At 36.1% G+C, this 19366-nt stretch overlaps 1 protein-coding gene across 1 annotated transcript in view; it reads right to left on the minus strand.

Moving 5' to 3' along the window:
• Positions 1 to 19366, minus strand: part of LOC104128861 (ryanodine receptor 2) — a gene marked incomplete at its 5' end in the record, with an annotated part of 147072 nt that overhangs the window by 97783 nt on the left and 29923 nt on the right. Inside the window, 7 exons of the mRNA XM_035897117.1 lie at positions 1338 to 1576; positions 3234 to 3294; positions 7891 to 7940; positions 11153 to 11274; positions 13223 to 13287; positions 14834 to 14949; positions 18283 to 18409. Coding sequence (XP_035753010.1) covers positions 1338 to 1576; positions 3234 to 3294; positions 7891 to 7940; positions 11153 to 11274; positions 13223 to 13287; positions 14834 to 14949; positions 18283 to 18409 — 780 coding nt within the window. The remainder of the gene's footprint in view (positions 1 to 1337; positions 1577 to 3233; positions 3295 to 7890; positions 7941 to 11152; positions 11275 to 13222; positions 13288 to 14833; positions 14950 to 18282; positions 18410 to 19366) is intronic.

A 19366-nucleotide genomic window follows, 5' to 3' on the forward strand; every position in this document is an offset into this window, starting at 1 on the left:
AATATGAGAGCAATCTTAACTATTTGAAAAAAATGCTTTTCCAGCATAATCTGCAGTAATAGTGTAACAACAGTGTTAAGTACCATCAAGAAGAAGAAGGCTTCCATTCTTTCCATATATATTTTTTCTAGTCTCTCCCACAGTGCTAATACCTTCTCTCAATATGCAATGAAATATTGTGAGTAAAATAGAACTGAGACTTAATGGGCTGGGGGAGTCTACAAGATGCAAAAAAGCTACATAGCCTGGCTCTTTACTGTACCATGACTTTATTTCAGATCATCTTGGAGTTGCATATTTTTACATAATACAAGTAACCTCAGGTACACTGATCCACCTTTGTACATGATCACACCCTGGAGTACTCTGTACGTATAGTAATACTCTTAAGTACCAGCACCAAGTCAAGATGCTTTTCATCAGAGTAGTATAAATAAGATAATCTTATTCTTAACAAGATGTAAAGAGAAGTTGTGTGTAAGAAAAATCAGCTTTTCTAACTATGCTCTAGACAAAACAAGCAGGCACAATTTAAATTAATTATTTTCAAAAACATTTCTCTTAATGCTATTTGAAATAATACTTTTCCAGATTCTAAAAAGAGAAAAAAGTATAATTTGGTATTTTTTTCTTCCAGGCCTTTCTCTCACTTATTTTCATAACTGACTGGCAGAATTGCTTCCTTTAGTGCAGTCTGAATAGCAGAATTCCTGTGCAGTTCCTAAAATACATAAAATTGAAGTTTTGTGTTGCAGACTGCAAAATTTTGTCTTGCAGAGACTGGGTTTGGGAAAATAAAGGACACTGAATCTGCCATAATCAGAATCTCTACAGAAATCTCATATACAGAGTCCATACATATTCCCTTCCCCAGTGCCTGAATTATTCAGGAGCTCCTTCCACTTTTCCTTAGGATCTAAGATGCACCCACCTGAATTCCCTGCTAACTGAAACTGAGTCAAGGTGCATGAAAGACAGAATAACATCATTCACAGTATATCCTCATTTATAAACAGAGCAAAGACAAATTAACTCACCCAATGTAACTTTTCAAATAAGAAAGTCACAGTAAATATGTGGTTATAAAAATAGTTATAAACAAAGTCAAGCCTTCTGACTATCTAATCACAGCCACTTCTGCTTTAATATTTACACAAAGCGCATTAAAACCTGCAGGCTATTCTAGGTCAATTACAGCAAATGTTTGATTAAATCAATGACATTTTGTCAAAATGGCATAGGATTTGTCCTTCTCTAATAGAAGTGAGAGTCTAGTAATGCTTACTACAGGACACTACAGACATTTTAGTGGCACGGCACTTCTAAATAATACATACATATCAAATCTTCCCCAAACTGGTGCTGTCCAATATGCTCAAATAATGAAGATAGCACTGGCAGGAGAGCAACTGTGGTGTAATTAATAATTTGTGTAACTCCTTTCGGCTGGTTTCTGCTGTGTGTAAACTGGCCTTGCTTAAGATTTTCCATTGTTTTCTCCAGATCCTCAGCAGCGTTGTCCAAAAATGCTCTCAATGCCATCTTAACAGATTCCAGACCAGTTTTCATCACAGTCCTGTATATAGCATGCAAAAAGTATGAAAAAGAATATTCTACTAGAAAAGCATGGAATAAAGGCTAGTCTTAGCTTATATGAAATAGATAATAAATCTCTGAAGAAAAATCTTTCATCTTTTGATATGAAGTCTTCTCATAGGAGAACAACCTACTGAAAAAAACATTTCATAGGTATCCTGCAGAACACAACAATATTTTATATGGTTTCCCATTGAGAAAATAAAGTAATTTTAAATTTATAAATTATTTGTTTGCCTTCAAAGGGAAAAAACCCACCTAACAAAAAAAGGAGAATAAGTAAATTTGCAATTTACGACTCTAGGAAGAGAACAACTATCTCGAGCTAGAATTCAGAAAGTCTTCCCGGTCATGACAGTCATATTTCTGCCTCCAGAATAAGGGCATCAGAAAGGAATCAGTAAAAACAACCAAATCTGTTTACAAATAAATAAATAAAGGCATCAATTACATAACTGTACCACCATAATCAGCTATGTAATGATATAATCCAAGAGATTTATTATCCTATTTGTTTTAACTAGCTTAATTACAGAGATCCTTTGTTTAAGGAACATACCCATTTAGGCATGCATGAAATAAATCCAAGTGAAATTCTTTTGTAAACAGAATCACAGTCCATTTTTTTTGCTGTTTGTTTCTTTGTTTGTTTGACAGAGTGAATATATACAGTTTCAATGGCAATATTTTCAAACTTCCATGTAACCACCATGAATCCCTTAATCGCCATCTGGAGCTATTTTTACATCTCTACCAAGAGCTGAATTGCTGATCTGTATCTGTATCTGATCTGTATGATTGCATAAAGCATGGACAATTTATGAAAAAAAACCCCAGGATATTGCAACCTAAAGGATTACCATGCAATAGCTGAGTCATATTAATTGGCCATGATCATGACTTTGCCCCACAGCAAACAGACAGTAAAATTTGTTGATTTAAGCAACTGCAAAGATACTGAGAAAAAGAGCTATCTGCACATAATCCAGTCAATTCTTTGAGAGTAAATGCAAAGCGAAAAAAGTTATCTTAAATTACCATGGAGGTAGTTTGAACTATCATGTTTTGTTTCACAACTGCAAAGATCTAGAAGTCAGCTATCAGCACAGATAGTTGACTGTACTGTTAATGAAAAGCAACACATTATCCTCCAATATTTCAAGACTGTCTTATCCATAAACCTCATAATGGCTCAAGGAGCATAATTTAACTTAAAAGTAGTGCTGAATTCAATGTAAGGGGTCTTTTGTTGTTCAAATTCGAACCTGAATTAACTTTGCAAAGAATACACTCTATGAGACTGATTTAACTCCTGAATTTTTTGATTAAACAGTGTAAGCAAAAGAATAAAATATTTCTAATGTTATTGTGGTTTTGGGACAGTCACATGATTAAAATCAGATGAACTAACAGTCAGGAGTTACTGAACACCATTGATCTGGAGTTGAAAGTGTAACCTACAGACATTGTCCTGCCAACCCCTAGTAATTAACTAGTAATTAACCTACTTTGCAATGGGAATTCTTTTCAGTACTATAACTTCTTGAGTTTTGAAATTCTGTAGCCTTACACAGGTAGCCCAAATCTGACTGCACATTATTTTCATCAGTGATTTTCTTCGCACCATTCAGCATTACCTGGCATCCAAGGTCTGGCCCAGTATGTGAAGACAGTTGACTATTGATGTTGCATCATTTCCTAAAAAGGGAGGAAAATTATCCGCCAATTAAGCTTAGCATACTGTATAGCGTACCTACACTCTGCTAACTGTATCTTTGGTTTTAATGAAAGAGTAAATGACACAGCAGAAGAGCAACTGAACTTCTGCATAATTTTAACATTCAAGTTTAAAAAGCATGCAGTTTGTTGTCTTAGCCTTGTTTACACAAATGCAGTAACTAGAGGCAGTAAAGCATCTCTCACCAAATAGCTGAGGCAGTCAAGATGGAAGCACTTAAATGTGGGGTTAATGAGAGCTGCAGTGTACTGTCTGGTTTTCATTTAAGTTCTGTAAATTTTGCTTTAATTAATTCAAGTTTATCAGAACATTTATCTTGCCCCTCTCAGTACCACAAAAGCTGTTAACTTTCACAAGCTGCTATTGCAGGAAGAGAATATTTATATAAAATGTCATTGAAAAGGTTATCTCCTTGGTGTACCAATAGGCTGCAGCCATTTATAGCAGGATCTGGTGTGGCCCACATGAGTAACAGTCTCTGACATAATATGCATCTCCCATAACCAATTTTTTTTTCAGACTTATGTATGTAAAAAGAGAATTTACACACAACATGCCTTGTATGCATATGTACATCCCAAGATGTTGCCATGTACAAACCCCCTCTAAGTTCACATTTTAAATCCAGGACAGATTTAGGCTACAAAATTTGACCCACAGCTTATTTAATATATTTATTTTTTTAAAAAAGAACTAAATCTCTGCAAAAATGAAAATACCTTTTCTTGCTTCTCCATGTATTTAAAGTTTCTCAATTAAAAATAAAAGAAACAAATTGAATGTTTAAGGTAAGAGAGAATTCTGAAAATACTGTCATTTGCATACAGCATACTATACTTTCTCACTGGTGGTTATTTCACCTGAAAATATAGGCAACCATACAACTAAAATTACTAACTGTTTCAGTGAAACAGAGATTTTAAAAGATAAATTGCAAGGAAGGAGAGGGAGGTTTATTGCAGCACTGAGAGTGTTGTTCTGTGCTATCGAATTAGGAGGTATTATTGTGGTGTTCATCCACAGTAAGTTAAAGAAACCTGAACCACAGGTTCCGTGGCTGCCCCTAGCCAGGCAGCCCCTCTTTGCACTGGCACTGGTGGTCATGCATATATATATATGCATATATATATATGCATATATATATATATATATATGTATATATATATATATAAAACGAGCTCGATATAATGAGCAGATCAGAAAGCTGAGGTGGCCTAAAAAAAATCCTACCAAAAAAACCACCCCAAAAGATTAAGTTTTTTGTCAGCTCCCATTTTTTTTCCTTACTATTTTACTGCTCTGGTGATATAAATGCCAGTGCTGATGAAGAGGAGAGTTGCAGGACTGTGCTTATGACAGCTGGGATGGAGGGAAGTACTCAAAGCAACCCAGACTTAGATGGTGGATTAGACTGTCATGAACCAGTATCTTAACATTCATTGTGCACGTCTATATACACTGCATGCTACAGTGCAGTATAGAGATGCTCACTCCTGTTCCCAGAAAATTTACATCAGTAATCTATTTATACCATGTAGACACATTTCATGAGCCATATACTTATCAGGAATCAGGTACTTCATATGCTGCAACCAGATAGAAGGGTCAGGGTTATTATGTAAACCAGACAATTTTTAGGCATATCCCTGTAGCAGATAGTGCAGTGTGGTTGGTTCCGCAGACTGGGATATCAGAGCAGAATTCAGTGACCATGATAAATGCAGCCCCCTTCAATCTAAACTGATGAACATACTAGAGTTTGGCCAGTTTTATCCATGTAACACCAAAACCAGGCTTTCAAAATTATGAAACTTTTTTTTTGGAATACATCTTTCAGGCAGGATTTGCTACAGAAACTTAGAAAATGCAATTTTCTATGAAAGACAGGTTTAGGTTCAGCCGAAATTCTGTGTCTTGTTTTTGTTCAATGTAATGAATTTAGTTGTTTCTAAAACACAAACCCACAAAAAAGAGTATTTTTTAATTTTACATTAAAATGCCACAGTTAAAACTAAAACAAAAAAAAAAAAAAAATTGAACACTTCAAGAATCAGTTTGCTTCCAAACTGAGGTCAGAAGTCAATTTCAGAAGGCCATCTTTTTTTAAAACTGAATTACAAAAGCTAAAATGAGGGGTTTTCTAATGAAACTAGTTGTTTTTTTTTTACTATTGTCAATATTTCACAGTGTATATATGTACCTTCATTAAAATAAATATATTCTTTTTTTATTAATTTAAAATGTTCTTCATTTTCAGAAGCCTATGAACTGCAAAACTGAGTTTCTTTAGTAATCTGAAGGTGCAGTCCTATATATTTTAAAAAGCTGTATTATTATATCAGGAGGGAAGAACTGTTGCTGTATTGTGAAAGTGTTATGGATATTGATTCCAGGATGCCTCACTGGAAGGACACTTATAAATTCAGCATGTCGTTACGCAGAAAAAGCCTTCTGTTTCTTTTAAGGAACTCCTCTGATTAATTTCTCCAAATTCCCAAAAATGAGTAAGCAAAACCAGGCATTTCTTATCTGATGTCTTTACCCAGCTAATTTTTGTTTCAGATTACATGGGTCTGTATTAGTGATATGAAAATTATTTTTTTTTAAACTTACTTACTTATATAGAAAAAATTCCTTAATGGAGATTTAAACAATATAAAAAGTGAATCAAACTAGTCATATAAATTTGGGTTTTTAAATTGAGAAAATATAAATTCAAATTCTCAATTCACCAAAATTATTCACTAAAAACTTTCAAATTCAGCCCACTAATAATAATGGAAGTAAATCAATACAGTTTTACGGATGCACAGCTACAGCTTTTAAACAGTAAATTACTGGGGTCAAAATCTACTTTCACAGTGTAGAGAAATAATAATTCCATGCTGAATTACAATTCCATAATCTCAGTGACACTCTTAGATATCAAATGTGATTAACTGTTTAAATTCACTCTGGAAGACTTGCATGCTTAATCATTTTATCAGGACTTGTATACACAGCTTAAGCTACATAGCTTTTATTAATGACTTTCATACATGCAGCTGTATCTTCAAAAGTACCATTCAAATTCACAATAATATAAAACACCTATATGGCAAAAGTATATAGCATTTTGCTATTTGTTATAGGAAATGCCCCACTATCCACAAAGGTATAACTCTTGCTTATTCAAGATGCACCTCCAAAGCACACAAATAACTTTCCAGGCCTCAGCTGTGCTCAGAGACTGTCCTCACAAGCATTTTCCCCTCTTCTACACAAGCCTTGTCTTTCCTGGAGTAAGTGCAATTCTTCTGATCAGGTTTTCTAACATGATGTAATCCACTGTCAAGGTAAGGCAAACTGTAAGGTGACTTTGACTCGAGTTCATATGTCTACAGTAAATGACCATGCTCCAGAGTCTTAAGGTGACCTTGTAATAACGATTTGCAAGATTTTAATAGTATGCCTGAGCTAGTTTATTCTTTGAAGAAGCAAGCTAGGGTATAAACCAGAGCTTATGTGTACGTTTGTGACATACTCTGCCCTTCAGAAGAAGCTGCAACAATGCCACACAGCTGCAGAAATAACTCCATTCCTCCTATGATCTTTTGGCTTTACAGGCAAATCCACTCAGCTCATCCCAAAACATATTTAAAAGTGATATCCCAAAATAACTTCCAAACTTTCTTCTTAGTTTAACAGTTTTCATAATGGTCTGTAAGCTTTTTAAACACCATACTGCTGCCGCAAGTGAGTTCCTTCCCTTCAAACTGAATGAAATATGTAGGAATTGAGTTAGATGCATGTTATCTTAATCTAATTCACTAGATAATTACCCAACTAGGTATGTTGTTCATGGATGCTGAAGTTTGCAATGCATCCCTCACAGAAGCTATATATGCATAGGATGTACTATTTCAACTATCTTATCATCATGGCATAAGAAAAAACTGCAGAGTAAGTGACTGTGCCACATATTGCATATAACATATACACTTGATATATAATGTATACACTTGATACAGACTTCAAATTACTTCAATTAAGTGATTTTCACATGGCATAAGACAAACACCGAGCTCCTGCTAGGTTCACATAATACCAGAAAGATAGTACACATGCGTATGTGGAGTTAAGCACATCCAAGAATATTTAAGAATTCTACAGAACATAACTAAGCATTTCAGCCCACTACAAATTTTCTTTAGTGACTTTCCAATGCAAATGTGCAGTTCTGATGCTCTGGTTTTTCTCAAATTATTCAGAATAAAATGACAAATTAGTAATAATAATTAACTCAGCAAAATTCTTTGGTAGGATAATAAAATCCAGGTATTAGTTAAGACACATGGAAAACTAAACAAAACCACCAAACTGATATCTACAAAAGCTTTTTATTCCATCTAATAAATTCTGTGATCTATCAGCCTAAACAGTTAGTGGTCTGTGAAGACCATGCATTTCAGCCATGCAGCCATGCAGCGTGCAACAAAGCACTACATAACACAATGCAAAAATGGCAAAGAAAACCAAGTGATGGCCATGCTAGTATTTGTCAAGGGTGTCCTTACCAAACAGTGAAATCCTATGCCTGACAAGAACTCCAAGTTTGCAGAACAGGCTGAAGACATAAGAAAAATAAAAGAGAAGAGAAGGGAAAAGGAAAAAAAAAATAAGAGGGGGGCAGAAGAAAGAAAAAATAACAGCTGATATATGAGCAGGAAAAGCAACATGATGTCACGCAGAAAGAATCGATTATCTGAGCAGAATGTGGGACAGAGTACTAAAGAAAGAGTTTTTAAGTGCATATCCTTAACAAACATGGTTAAATAAGCACATATTATAATTAAAGAAACAAAAAAAATTAAAAGCAAAGCTAATTCATATAAAAGCGTCCTATATGATAACCCACAAGGAAATAACCATCAACCCTTTAAGAAGTAAAATGTGGTCAGTGTACTATTCAGAATACCACTTACAATTTGAAAACAAAAGGTAAGGAAATCAGATTAATTGAAGTGTTTGATGGCTAAAGTTTAACTAATTCAATTTGGATCTTGTCATCTTGAACACAGTGAGAATTTATTTTCAAATACATGGCTTTTTAAATACACTTAACATGAGAAATAGCCTCTTACATCGTTAAAACCCAACAAAACCAGATATGATCAATGATTTCATGTTTGAATTACTTCCTGTGCTGATGAGCAGTGCCCTGTTCAGAAAAATGAGGAATGAAGTTTTGTGTTAATTCACAGAAGCAGATCACACTGCCCTACCCAAATTGACCTGGCTTCCAGATTTAGGAAGGGTTAGCTCAATCTTCATGATCCAGTTCAGTCTGAGAATTTTCTCTGAGACCAACATCGGTTGTGGTGTTATTTTTTATGCTGCAAACCCCCTCATCTGCTATAAATGACATGAACAATATGTCATTTCATTAAGCTATTTAATTATTAGGCACACAGGCTAGTAATCAACCTCTGATTTAAAAGCAAAAGACACCATAAGCATGTCTGCACAGTTTATGGATGAGATCTGAACATGTTATTATTGACAGATAAGAGCGTGGTGCCAAATGGAAACATTTATGTCCAGAATCAGAACAGCCAGAACAGCTAATTAGCCAGTGCAGTGATCCACTATAGCAACAGCAACTGCTCTGTTTTAGAAATGAGTCTGGTTGGTCCGTATTCAGGGATGTTTGTTCACTGTATATTCCATGAGGCAGACACATACTATATATTCTTTTATGAGGATACTTGTTCACCCAGTCCAACAGGAAAAGCTGTACAGAAGCATGTTAGCATCATATAAATCTTGTGTCCATTCTAACAAAGACATTAAATAGCTCACAATTTATCTTATTTTCTAACATACAAATGTTACTTAACTGACTGTAGCATTCAGTGGATGCTATGTTTTCAGAAAGTCAGACTGGACCTATTATTTACAGTGTAATTAGTTTAGGTTAAATAAATAAATTACAATGTTCCAAATGGCCAGTACTTAGATTGATGTCCAGAACTAATTTTGTACAATTGCAGTAGTACAAGGACTTGTAAGATGATCTAATGGATGAGAAATGCAAAAAGCCCAATCCCAAAGAGGCTGGTTACAGGATGGTGGGATATAATGCCACCATATATCAGGAAGAGGTCTGACCCATATTTGCCTGCAAAATAGATCTGGATTTAATGTATTTGCTGAACATGGAACGGTTATTGCACTTGGTAACCCTGTCACTGCATTATCAATACCCTAAAATATACTCTTCCATAGCTTGATGAATGCAAGCTTATCTTCATTGGAAAAAGAAAGCAGCCAGGAACTGCCCTTAGCTTGAAGAAAACCCTATGTATGAGTTGCACTCAAACAAATCTAAAGGGAAAACTCAACAGAAAATCCAAAATTCAGCTTTGGCAAATTCCCTACAATACACAAAAAAATGTTGCAAATCTATTAAAATGGTCCTAAACAACCCATCGGGAAACGGATCATATAATGTGGGCTCTATAATCTTTGTGTCTTAATAATTAAGAAATAAACTGTTTGATAGCACTGGCTATAGCTATCATTCCTCCAAGGTCTCCTTGCATGTGTTTTCTTCTCTTTGGCTGACACTTCTGGATGGCAGGTAACTCAATTAAGTATGGCAGTAGCTCTCATCCTTTTGCTGGGCTACATGTTCAGGAATCTCAGACAGCTAGACAGCACATGTACAGAAGTCCTGAGTCTATGCAGCATGTATGCTGACATATCCATGTTTGATATATTCCAGAAGTATGGGGCTTATTGGCATGACTTAACAACTGTGAAAATATTGTTACCCAAGAAATTACAGACAGAAAAAGAGCAGCTCAGAGAGTGGAAAAGTACCTAGATGCATGCATTTTGATAGAGCTTTTTTAATTCTTTGAAAAATGCCATTCAACCAAGCTGCCAGATCAAATTAGTCCATGAGATGACACAGGGTCAAGACAGCCATTATTTACTTAAGCTTAGTATTGTTGCTAGAAACTGCACTCAGTATTCACACAATCTTTCAAACCTCGCATATCTGTATGACCATCAACTATTTGTCAGCCTCAAAGGACAGCAATTCAGTTTTGCATGGTTCAGTACCAAATAACAGCCAAGAAGGCAACCATGATACCTGGACATTGCAGGCATGTAGTAGGTCCTGTGTGAAGGTTGTGGTCCACCTTACTAAATGGGAAATATGGGTTTCCATTCAATCAGAAGTGAAATTAAGTGAAAACACATCTTAGAGAGATGGTCTAAAAATGGGTAACTTCAGCGAGAGGATGAAATGAATATTTCTGTCATATTACTACTGTTATGACTGTTTAGAATACCAAAGAGCAGGAAGAATGCAACTCTCTCAATTTTACTTCTTATGGTGGACAGTAATAGTGATACTTACTGAATCACAGTTATAAATAAGTTTGGCTTTCAAATCTACCACAAAATTTTTCAGGAATTATTTCAGTATATACTGATATTATTTCAGTGAAAACTGATACACAACTGTATAGCCTGTGCCACAGACTGTGCAGCTGATGTATTATTGCAAATAATGGTAAATTTAAGTTCCCTGCATGTTAAATCATCACCACTACCTTTAAAACCGCATATAATCATAACTCTGTACTCCTCTCTTCATTTTATACAGTGAATTCTCCTAACAGGAAAAGAAAGTGAAAAAAGTTTAATTTGCATGTTCATAAAAATATTTCTCTGCCTTCCAGTTCTCACTTCCCCACAATCAACTGCTGCTGTTTAAAGACAAGCACACATATGCATACCCATTAATATTATTTTAAGTTTTACCTTGTCACCATTTCTTTCTCTTTATTAGAGGCATGACCTCCACTGCTGAGAGGCCTACTTGCTGCAGATAAGAAATACAGGCGATGATTTTTAAAATACTGATCAATCAAAGGGAGCACAACCTGAAATTACATCAGAAAGAAGTGGTTATCTCAGGACTTTCTTTACTATGTTCTGTAAGTCACAACTGAAGTCAGGAGATTTCAAATGTGTTTTCTGTTTTAAAATCTCTATGTATTTTTTCTTTAATGTCTATTCCTCTTTGAATTTATTTAGTATTCAAGGCACTTAACATGTCATCAGGGAAGGCAACAGAAAAAAATTTACATTATCTCTGGGACTTATCTGCATGTTTTTTAGAAGTACAAAGCAGAAAGTATAATCTCATTTAATCTCACAATATAAATTTTTCCAGTACCAAATACTCAGGCACAACTATTGCTGTTCTAATGTAGGTTTAAGAAAAATTCACCTACAACTATAAGCACACTAGCAGCACTTAATTCTTGGTGCTATCAAATAAAACTCCCAAAACAACCTCACTCAATAAGGTCTTGTCCACAGAAGTTTTCATGTTTACTTTATGTGGTGATGATTATTCAGTGCCCACTGCACGTGTCAGCCAGGAGGAGATTCAAAATAAACAGTAAGAAAATCTGAAATTGCTTCCTTTGGAGCATGGTTCAAAAAAAAGGTGGAATGCTAGCTTCTGAGTCAACAAACCTGGCAAATACCAGGTACTTCCAGTACCACATAGAAGTACTTTAAGGTACTGAGATTACAATTTACTGCAAGGATATCAGGGTTAGAAAATGCTGCAAACTTTGCTTATTCACTAATGAATTCAAAAGGCACTTTGAATATGCAAACACCAGACAAGCTTCTACATGCAAAAGGCATAAACAGATTTTCTTAATTTATGTGTAAAACCCTCTTGGCACAAAAAGGATAACTGGGCTGACAGGAACCTCATGACTTTCAGCAAGGGGAAATGCAAAGTCCTGCACCTGAGGAGGAATAACCCCAGGTACACACTGAGGGCTGGCCAGCTGGAAAGTGGCCTTGCAGAGAAGGACCAGGGGGTCTCAGTGGACAGCAAACTGACTGTGAGCCAATAATGCACCCTCACTGCAAAGATGGCCAAGAGCATCCTGGGTTGCATAATACAGAGTGTTGTCAGCAGGTCCAGGGAGGTGATTCTTCCTCTCTATTCAGCACTGGTGAGGCCACCTGAAGTGCTGTGTCTGGTTCTGGGCTCCCCAGTACATGGACATACTGGAGAGAGAGTCCAGTGAAGGGCCACAAAGATGATGAAGGAACTAGAGGATCTTTCAAATGAGGAGAGATTGAGGGAGCTGGGACTCTTTAGCCTGGAGAAGAGAAGGCTCAGGGAGGATCTCATCAATGTGTATAAATATCTGAAGGGAGGGTGTAAAGAAGATGGAGCCAGGATCTTTTCAGTTGTGCCACATGACAGGATGAGAGGTAATGGGAACAAACTGAAACACAGTAGGTTCCCTCTGACCGTCAGGAAACACTTTTTTTTACTGTGAGGGTGGTTAAGCACTGGCACAGGTTGCCCAGAGAGATTGCGGAATCTCCACCCTTGGATATATTAAAAAGATGACCTCCAGAGGGCCCTTCCAACCTCAGCCATTCTGTGATTCTGTGATGGAGACACAGCATGGTTTTAAAACAAGGAAAGAAGTAAGGAAGGTGACACTGACAGATACATAGCTGTGTTAATTACAGTAACTATTGCTCACATTTGTCTGCTTGAACAATGTAAAAGAGAAAAATCTTCAGAATTAAACTAACCCAGTATGAGGAGCTGCCTATCATGGAGCAAGGAAAGAATGAGAATAAGAATATAGTGCTGTAATTTTTTTTTTACATCTATGCTTCATCCTACAGTATTTTCAAGCTACTTTTATTACTACTGTTTTTAAATAATAAAATTCAATTATTTAACACAGAAAAGTGCAACAATAACAACGATAATCATGTTCACTAACAAATATTTTCTCACTTCAACTATGTTGACAAAGAATAAGCAAAGATATACTGTACTTTGGCAAAAAACTTGATTTCTTGTTCATATGGGAAGTGCTCTCCTTTGCCTCTGCTGCCACCATCTGCAGAGAGAAGAAAATTAAGGTCCCTGTCATATATCCTAATTACAGTCTACTCTGCATTTTTCTTAGAAAGTGTACACTATAAACAAATAATACTGGTCATCTTTAGATGTAGATTTAAGATACCATAAACAGTATACACACTAGTTAGAGTGGCATTTTATGACTACCTCATGAGAATAATAATTAGAGCAAATAAAATGTGAAAGAATATTCATCCAAATCTTCATAAAAGTATAGACATCTCAGAGTCCAAAGAGATATGGATATTTTTGTGAGATGAAAATCTAGTCCTATGTTTGTATTATTCTAGTTATTGGTGACAATTTGGAAGCCTGAAACCTGATTCTAATGGATCACCTTTCTCCGGTTGTTCCCAGGAAAAACAGAATTACCAAATTTTTACTATTTATTTGTGGACTTTGTCTAAAGAACAAAATTAATGGTTAGAACTACCCAGCTGAAATGAAAATTACTTCACTTCCCCCATTACTATAAAAATCAAATACTCTTTACAAACATAATCTGGTACAGCTCCCAGACTATTTATCCTTTATTTATTGTCTTCTTTTTACTAGTCCATTGAGGGACATGAATGTTATTTCTAGTGTTTCAGTATTTGTTCATTATCATTCTTGCAGTTATGCCAAATCTATATAATTAAGTAGAATGAAGCCATGGTAATTAGGCATTAGCAGCAGAAGTAACCCAATGAGTTATCAAGGCCAGACTTTTGCTACTGTAAGTAACAATGGCCTGTAATAATTCATAAATTAGATAATTTCCACTTTAAAACTAGATAGGCTTTTGGATAAGCATTGATTTATTCAATCTCCCTGCTATTCCTGCCATTAATACTGTCAATTACAGCATCTATGCCTAGACATGACACACAGTATATGTTTTGTGGCATTGCAACTCCCATGGTCACACAGAAGCTGCATCTGGCAAGGTTTTTGACTTTTACTGCTCATGCAAGAAGCTGGCTTGGGTCACCAAACTTTTTTTTTTTTTTTTAATCTTTAACAAAAGCAGATCAAGTTAAATCCTCTTCTTCATAGCACTGTTGACATAAGTCATTCTGACTGTTTGTGAAAGAACACTCCCATTGTGGGAGTTGATTAAAGAGGTTTCTCTACTCCCTCCTCAAAAGAAAATTTTAGAATGGTACAAATCACTGGATTAATTTGCTCTATGAAAAAGGGATTACACGCGAATAGTAAATACTAATGTGGACATGTAAGAGATTATCAATTTGTGCATAAATACAAGGGGACAGCTAGTTTTCTTTTTCAAAGAGTAAAAGTCATTATAAATTTTAGCTGAACACTTTCCATCTGATGAATGAATATGGGAAACTGGAATTAATATGTGAACTACATAACTTTCCAAAATTCATCACCCTTACCAACTATAGGAAACTAGAGGGAAAACTCCTAGTCCAAGACTGTGCCTTTTTAATTTTTTTTTTTTACATTTTCTAATTGTTTTTATAATATCAAACATCGTTAATAATTCTTAAGAAAATGCACAAGGAGTACTATACCAAACTCCAGAATGTACTGATGGGCTTCATCCACGTATCTTATAAGTTGCTGAAGGAAACTGTAGGCAAAGCGTTTCTCGATAGAAGGTGTGTCTAATTCCAGGTTCTTAAGTCCTCTGTAAGAAGCAGCAAGTCAATTTTCACACATGCAGGAGGACTTAAAGCAGTCTTACTTCTCCATGTAGTCTGACACCATTTTCTCTAGTAATGATTAATTGCTTATTAACATAAGAATTGTTCTGCATTTGGGGTAAACAGTATTCTTAGGCTTATTTAGGTTTTGAGCAATTTGTTAATATACAACTCAAATTTTCCAAGTAGAAGGCTACAGAAAAATGAGACTTGTCAATCAAAATCCATTATCATTGTAATTTCTTTCCCTTACCTGTAAGGCATTACTGTCTTATATTTCCCTGCAGGGATTGATTCTTGGGTGAGGGAGTTTTGAAATGGCCAAAATACTTTGATTCAAACAATCAAACCAGAAGTAAATCTAGTCTCCCCCATCATGGCTTTCCCCCAAAAGCCTGTTTGTAATGGAAAAACTACAAATAGCTACGTGACATTTGCGAAAAATCAGGGGAAAATTGAAACAAATTGATGGAATTGCAGTTTACCTTTTCCAGTATGTTCCATTATAGTTACTAGTCTGATATGAAAAGCGTACTTCTTTCAACTAGTATGAATCTGCAAAGTGGTTCCATGATGTGGGCTGAAGCCCACTAGCAACAAGCTGGCAGTGACATAAGCCTTGATTCTGCAGGATCAGGACTTTAATGAAGGCACGTGAAGAAGCTGTGCTTAACCAACAAGGGAGTCAGTCACCCCACTGTCAGAGGCACCAAGTACTGTTACTCTGCAAGTTTAAAAGGTATGCCTACTGAATATAACTGCCTGCATAGTGCCCATTTCTGCTTTAAATGAGAACATTGATGATAGCAGGTAGGGTTCAGTTTCAGAAAAAGAGATTCTGGAACTAAACCAGCTTTGTCAGCTGATACTTGTAAGGGTACAATAGTGTCTGCTTCATTAAGGTTATCTGATCAAGAACCTTCTCAATCCAAAAGGGGGTAGTAAGAGGGAAGCCATAAACAACAACACATAGAGATGCAAACCTGGTAGACAAGGGATAAAGGAGACAATACTGGAGACCAAAAGTCTCCAGTTATTAATTAATGGGCTGTTAAGAAACTTCAGACACAACTTTGGAGAGGGCCACCTGGATTTTCTAAATCCTAAAAGGAGCAGACATGAAGAACATGAGGATTTGGAGTATTTGAAGCATGCCAGAGGAACTACACAAACTAATGATGGAATGTGCAGAGCAGAAAGATGGAGGGAGAGCAAAGGGAAGAAAAGACAAAAAGGGGTACAAAAGGGGTAAGTCACATGTAAACTGTGGCCTGTCAATACAGTTGTCTGACTGAGCCCTGCACCTCATCACTAGAGTCTGTCCTATCTTCTTATTAAATTCTTTCTTAACTCTCTCTCTGTGTAATCTCACTCGCTATCCCACATGTACGTGTATGCTGCGAGGAGTCCCAGCTACTGGCAAGACCAGCGTGAGTGGATACAGGGCCAGCAAGTGGAGTCAGACATGGGGTGTAGGTGCCCCCAGGCCTGTGGTGCCAGCAACAGGAGTGAATAAGGGTCACAGCATCAGTTGGAGTGGCCATGGTTTTTGGGAACATCTCTATGGGTTCTACAGACTTAGAGCCCAGAGTGCAAGCTACTGCATAGGACTGGTGTGGGTGGATAGTGCTAGCAATTGGAGTCAGAGAGTGGGGTGGGTAAAGTGTCCCTGGTCTGTCGTGTCTGCAACTGGAGCAAGTGGGAGGCCCAGTTGCCAGCCACTGGGGTGAGAATGCTATGTCCCCCAAAAAACAGCTAATGGTGGGGGGCAGAGTCAGTGAGGCAAGTGAGGGGCTCAGTGCCAGCATGGCCATGTTGCCTTAGTGCCATGTGCTTGGCAGGGGGCAAGTGGTTGTATCTTCCCTAAACCTGGTCTGCATCAGGGTCCACTAGACTAGAATGGTCACTGTCAAGTAAAAGACTGAAAAGAAATGTGTGCAAGTCATATGTGGCAGAAAGTCAAGTGGTAAGCAGACCAAAGAAAAACATGAATCAGATGCTTGTTTGTTTAGACAGCACAGTGGTCACAGGAACAGCAGGTACATTGATTTTAACTTGATAGAAAGACCTGCGCTTGACTAGCACAGGAGGATGTCGATACAGCAGGAACTATTTGCTAGATGATGGGTGTGTCTGAGTTAATGATAATCTTACCACCCCTCTTAGCCTTCCACTCCTCAAAAAACCAAAAGCCACTTCTCACTCATTTTTAAGTTAGACAGAAATAAAAAGATTAGTCAAAAAGGAACAAGTAATCTTGAATACAGCTGAGGAGACTTTTGTCATTTTGACAGGGGATGAGAAAAGAAACCTTTGCTGACTGACATCCTTCTTTGTACATCCTACTCCACTGAAGGAAAGTAAATTGAATTATTCCAGCTACCCTGAAAGATTTTACCTAGAATTATTAGATTGGCTGTGGGACTCTATAAACGGGCTGAATTTCATATGGGATATAAAAGAAAGGAAGTAGGCAGATTTTAAGTAGATGTGCTAGGCTAATTAATTCACAATGATTACTTAAATACATCTCTGTGGCTGTTTCATTCACTTACTAATGTCCAAGTCATATAAATCTCAGATATGCTTTCAGCCTTTCCTAGTGACTCATATTTCCTCAGCCATGCTGAGGCAGACAAGCCTCCAATTTAATTAAAATTTTATACACACTGCATTTAGTAGGAAAAAATGTCATATTAAAACCAAAAGGAATTATGCATATTATTCTGCAAAGAATAACATGTATACATACTCAATTATGAATCTTCCATTGATTACTTCATTTATTCACTATTATTATATTTACAGTGTGGATTGTTTAAAAAAAGTTTAAAAACATCACTTTTCACTTTTAAAATATTTTACAGCAGTACAAATTAACTCAGTTGAAAGAAATTACTAGCAGATTTTAGAAATAAAACTGTCTTGTCAAAGCAATTGCCTAGAAATTCCTATGGAGAGGTGCATGAGCCTGACCTGTAATGAAGACTTAATAATTCTATCCCTTGCAGAAAATTAACAAGTTTACTAACAGTTAGACGTGTGGAGACACACAAGAAAGAAAAAAGCATTCTGCAATGTTGAGAGGAGAGGCAGAACACATGCAAAGATTCTGGAGAACTCTATGCCTTCCAAAACCCCTGCTACTAACCCTGTAATCCATTTCTTCCTTGCAATGTTCTGTATGAAGGAGCTCATCCTTACTCCCATATACTGAAACCTAAAAATTAACATAGATTCTTTTTTTTTTTTACAAAAAAAGGCTAAAGAGGAGTGTTAGAAACCTTCTGTGACACTAATACTGAACAGAGAATTACCTGGAAACAACATATCCATTAATCTGTAGAAATTTCAGGATGTCCTGTGCTTTTTCTCTATCCTTGGCTTTTTCTTTGGCTGTGAGTGTATCATAAGGAACAAGAAGAGGATGGTTGCCTCCTCCTACTACAGAACATCAAGAGAATTAAAAAGCAGTTAAAGAGTTACCTGTTGACATGGTAAGTCCCGCTATGTAAAGGCACTGTCATCATAATACATAGCACATTACAGTAAAATCTAGTCTGAAATAACAAGAATGCACTTTTCTGTTTCTTTACACAAACCTAAAAAATATTCAGATAGAAACTTTAGATGTGGCTGCAAACATTGTTCTAACATAACCAACTGCTGCAAGTACCAGGTAAATATGTTGAACCTCCTGCAAAAACACTTAAAGAAGAAAAAAAGCACTTAACTGTTATGAATGTGTATTATAATTACAACTCCATTTAATGAAGCTGAAAATATTTCAATAAATAACACATCATTTCATAAGAAAACCAAGATATAATCAAATATATACAAGCAGTGTCCTGCTTTTAAACATTCTGATGACATCAAAGAGGGTTCATTGAATTTAGCAATATCTAAAAATATATGGAAGTGATACAGCTCTACTTTATAATAATAAACTAGAGACAGAAAATTAGACTATATTATTCATATGTGGTTCAGACAATTGTCTAATCTGATCAAAAGAATGCTGCCAAAACAGAGACATAAGCAGAATAAACTGCATTTGTATTGCTTACAAATACCTCTCTGAATGTAGACGGTTAATTTGGCAGGAAAATAAAGTTGCTATTATTAATATAAATATCTGCATAAAAAGCAACATTCTTAGGATTTCACCTTCTAAAATCACCACTGTACAGTAAAACACAAGAAATTCCTATGATGATTGCTACAAAACCCCAGGAAATTGTAAGGGTAATGATCAGACTTATCTCTTGTTTTTTCTAACACTACAGCAAGTCTCTAGTAATAATATTTTTAAAAAGGAACAAATTCCCTCCAGAAAATATTGGAGACATATCCTTAGGTGATTTTGTAAGCCACATATTCTAAAATTTTCCATTAGTC

This window comes from Egretta garzetta, unplaced genomic scaffold, assembly GCF_000687185.1.
Source record: "Egretta garzetta isolate BGI_Z169 unplaced genomic scaffold, ASM68718v1 scaffold887, whole genome shotgun sequence".
Classification (NCBI taxonomy): Eukaryota; Metazoa; Chordata; class Aves; order Pelecaniformes; family Ardeidae; genus Egretta; species Egretta garzetta.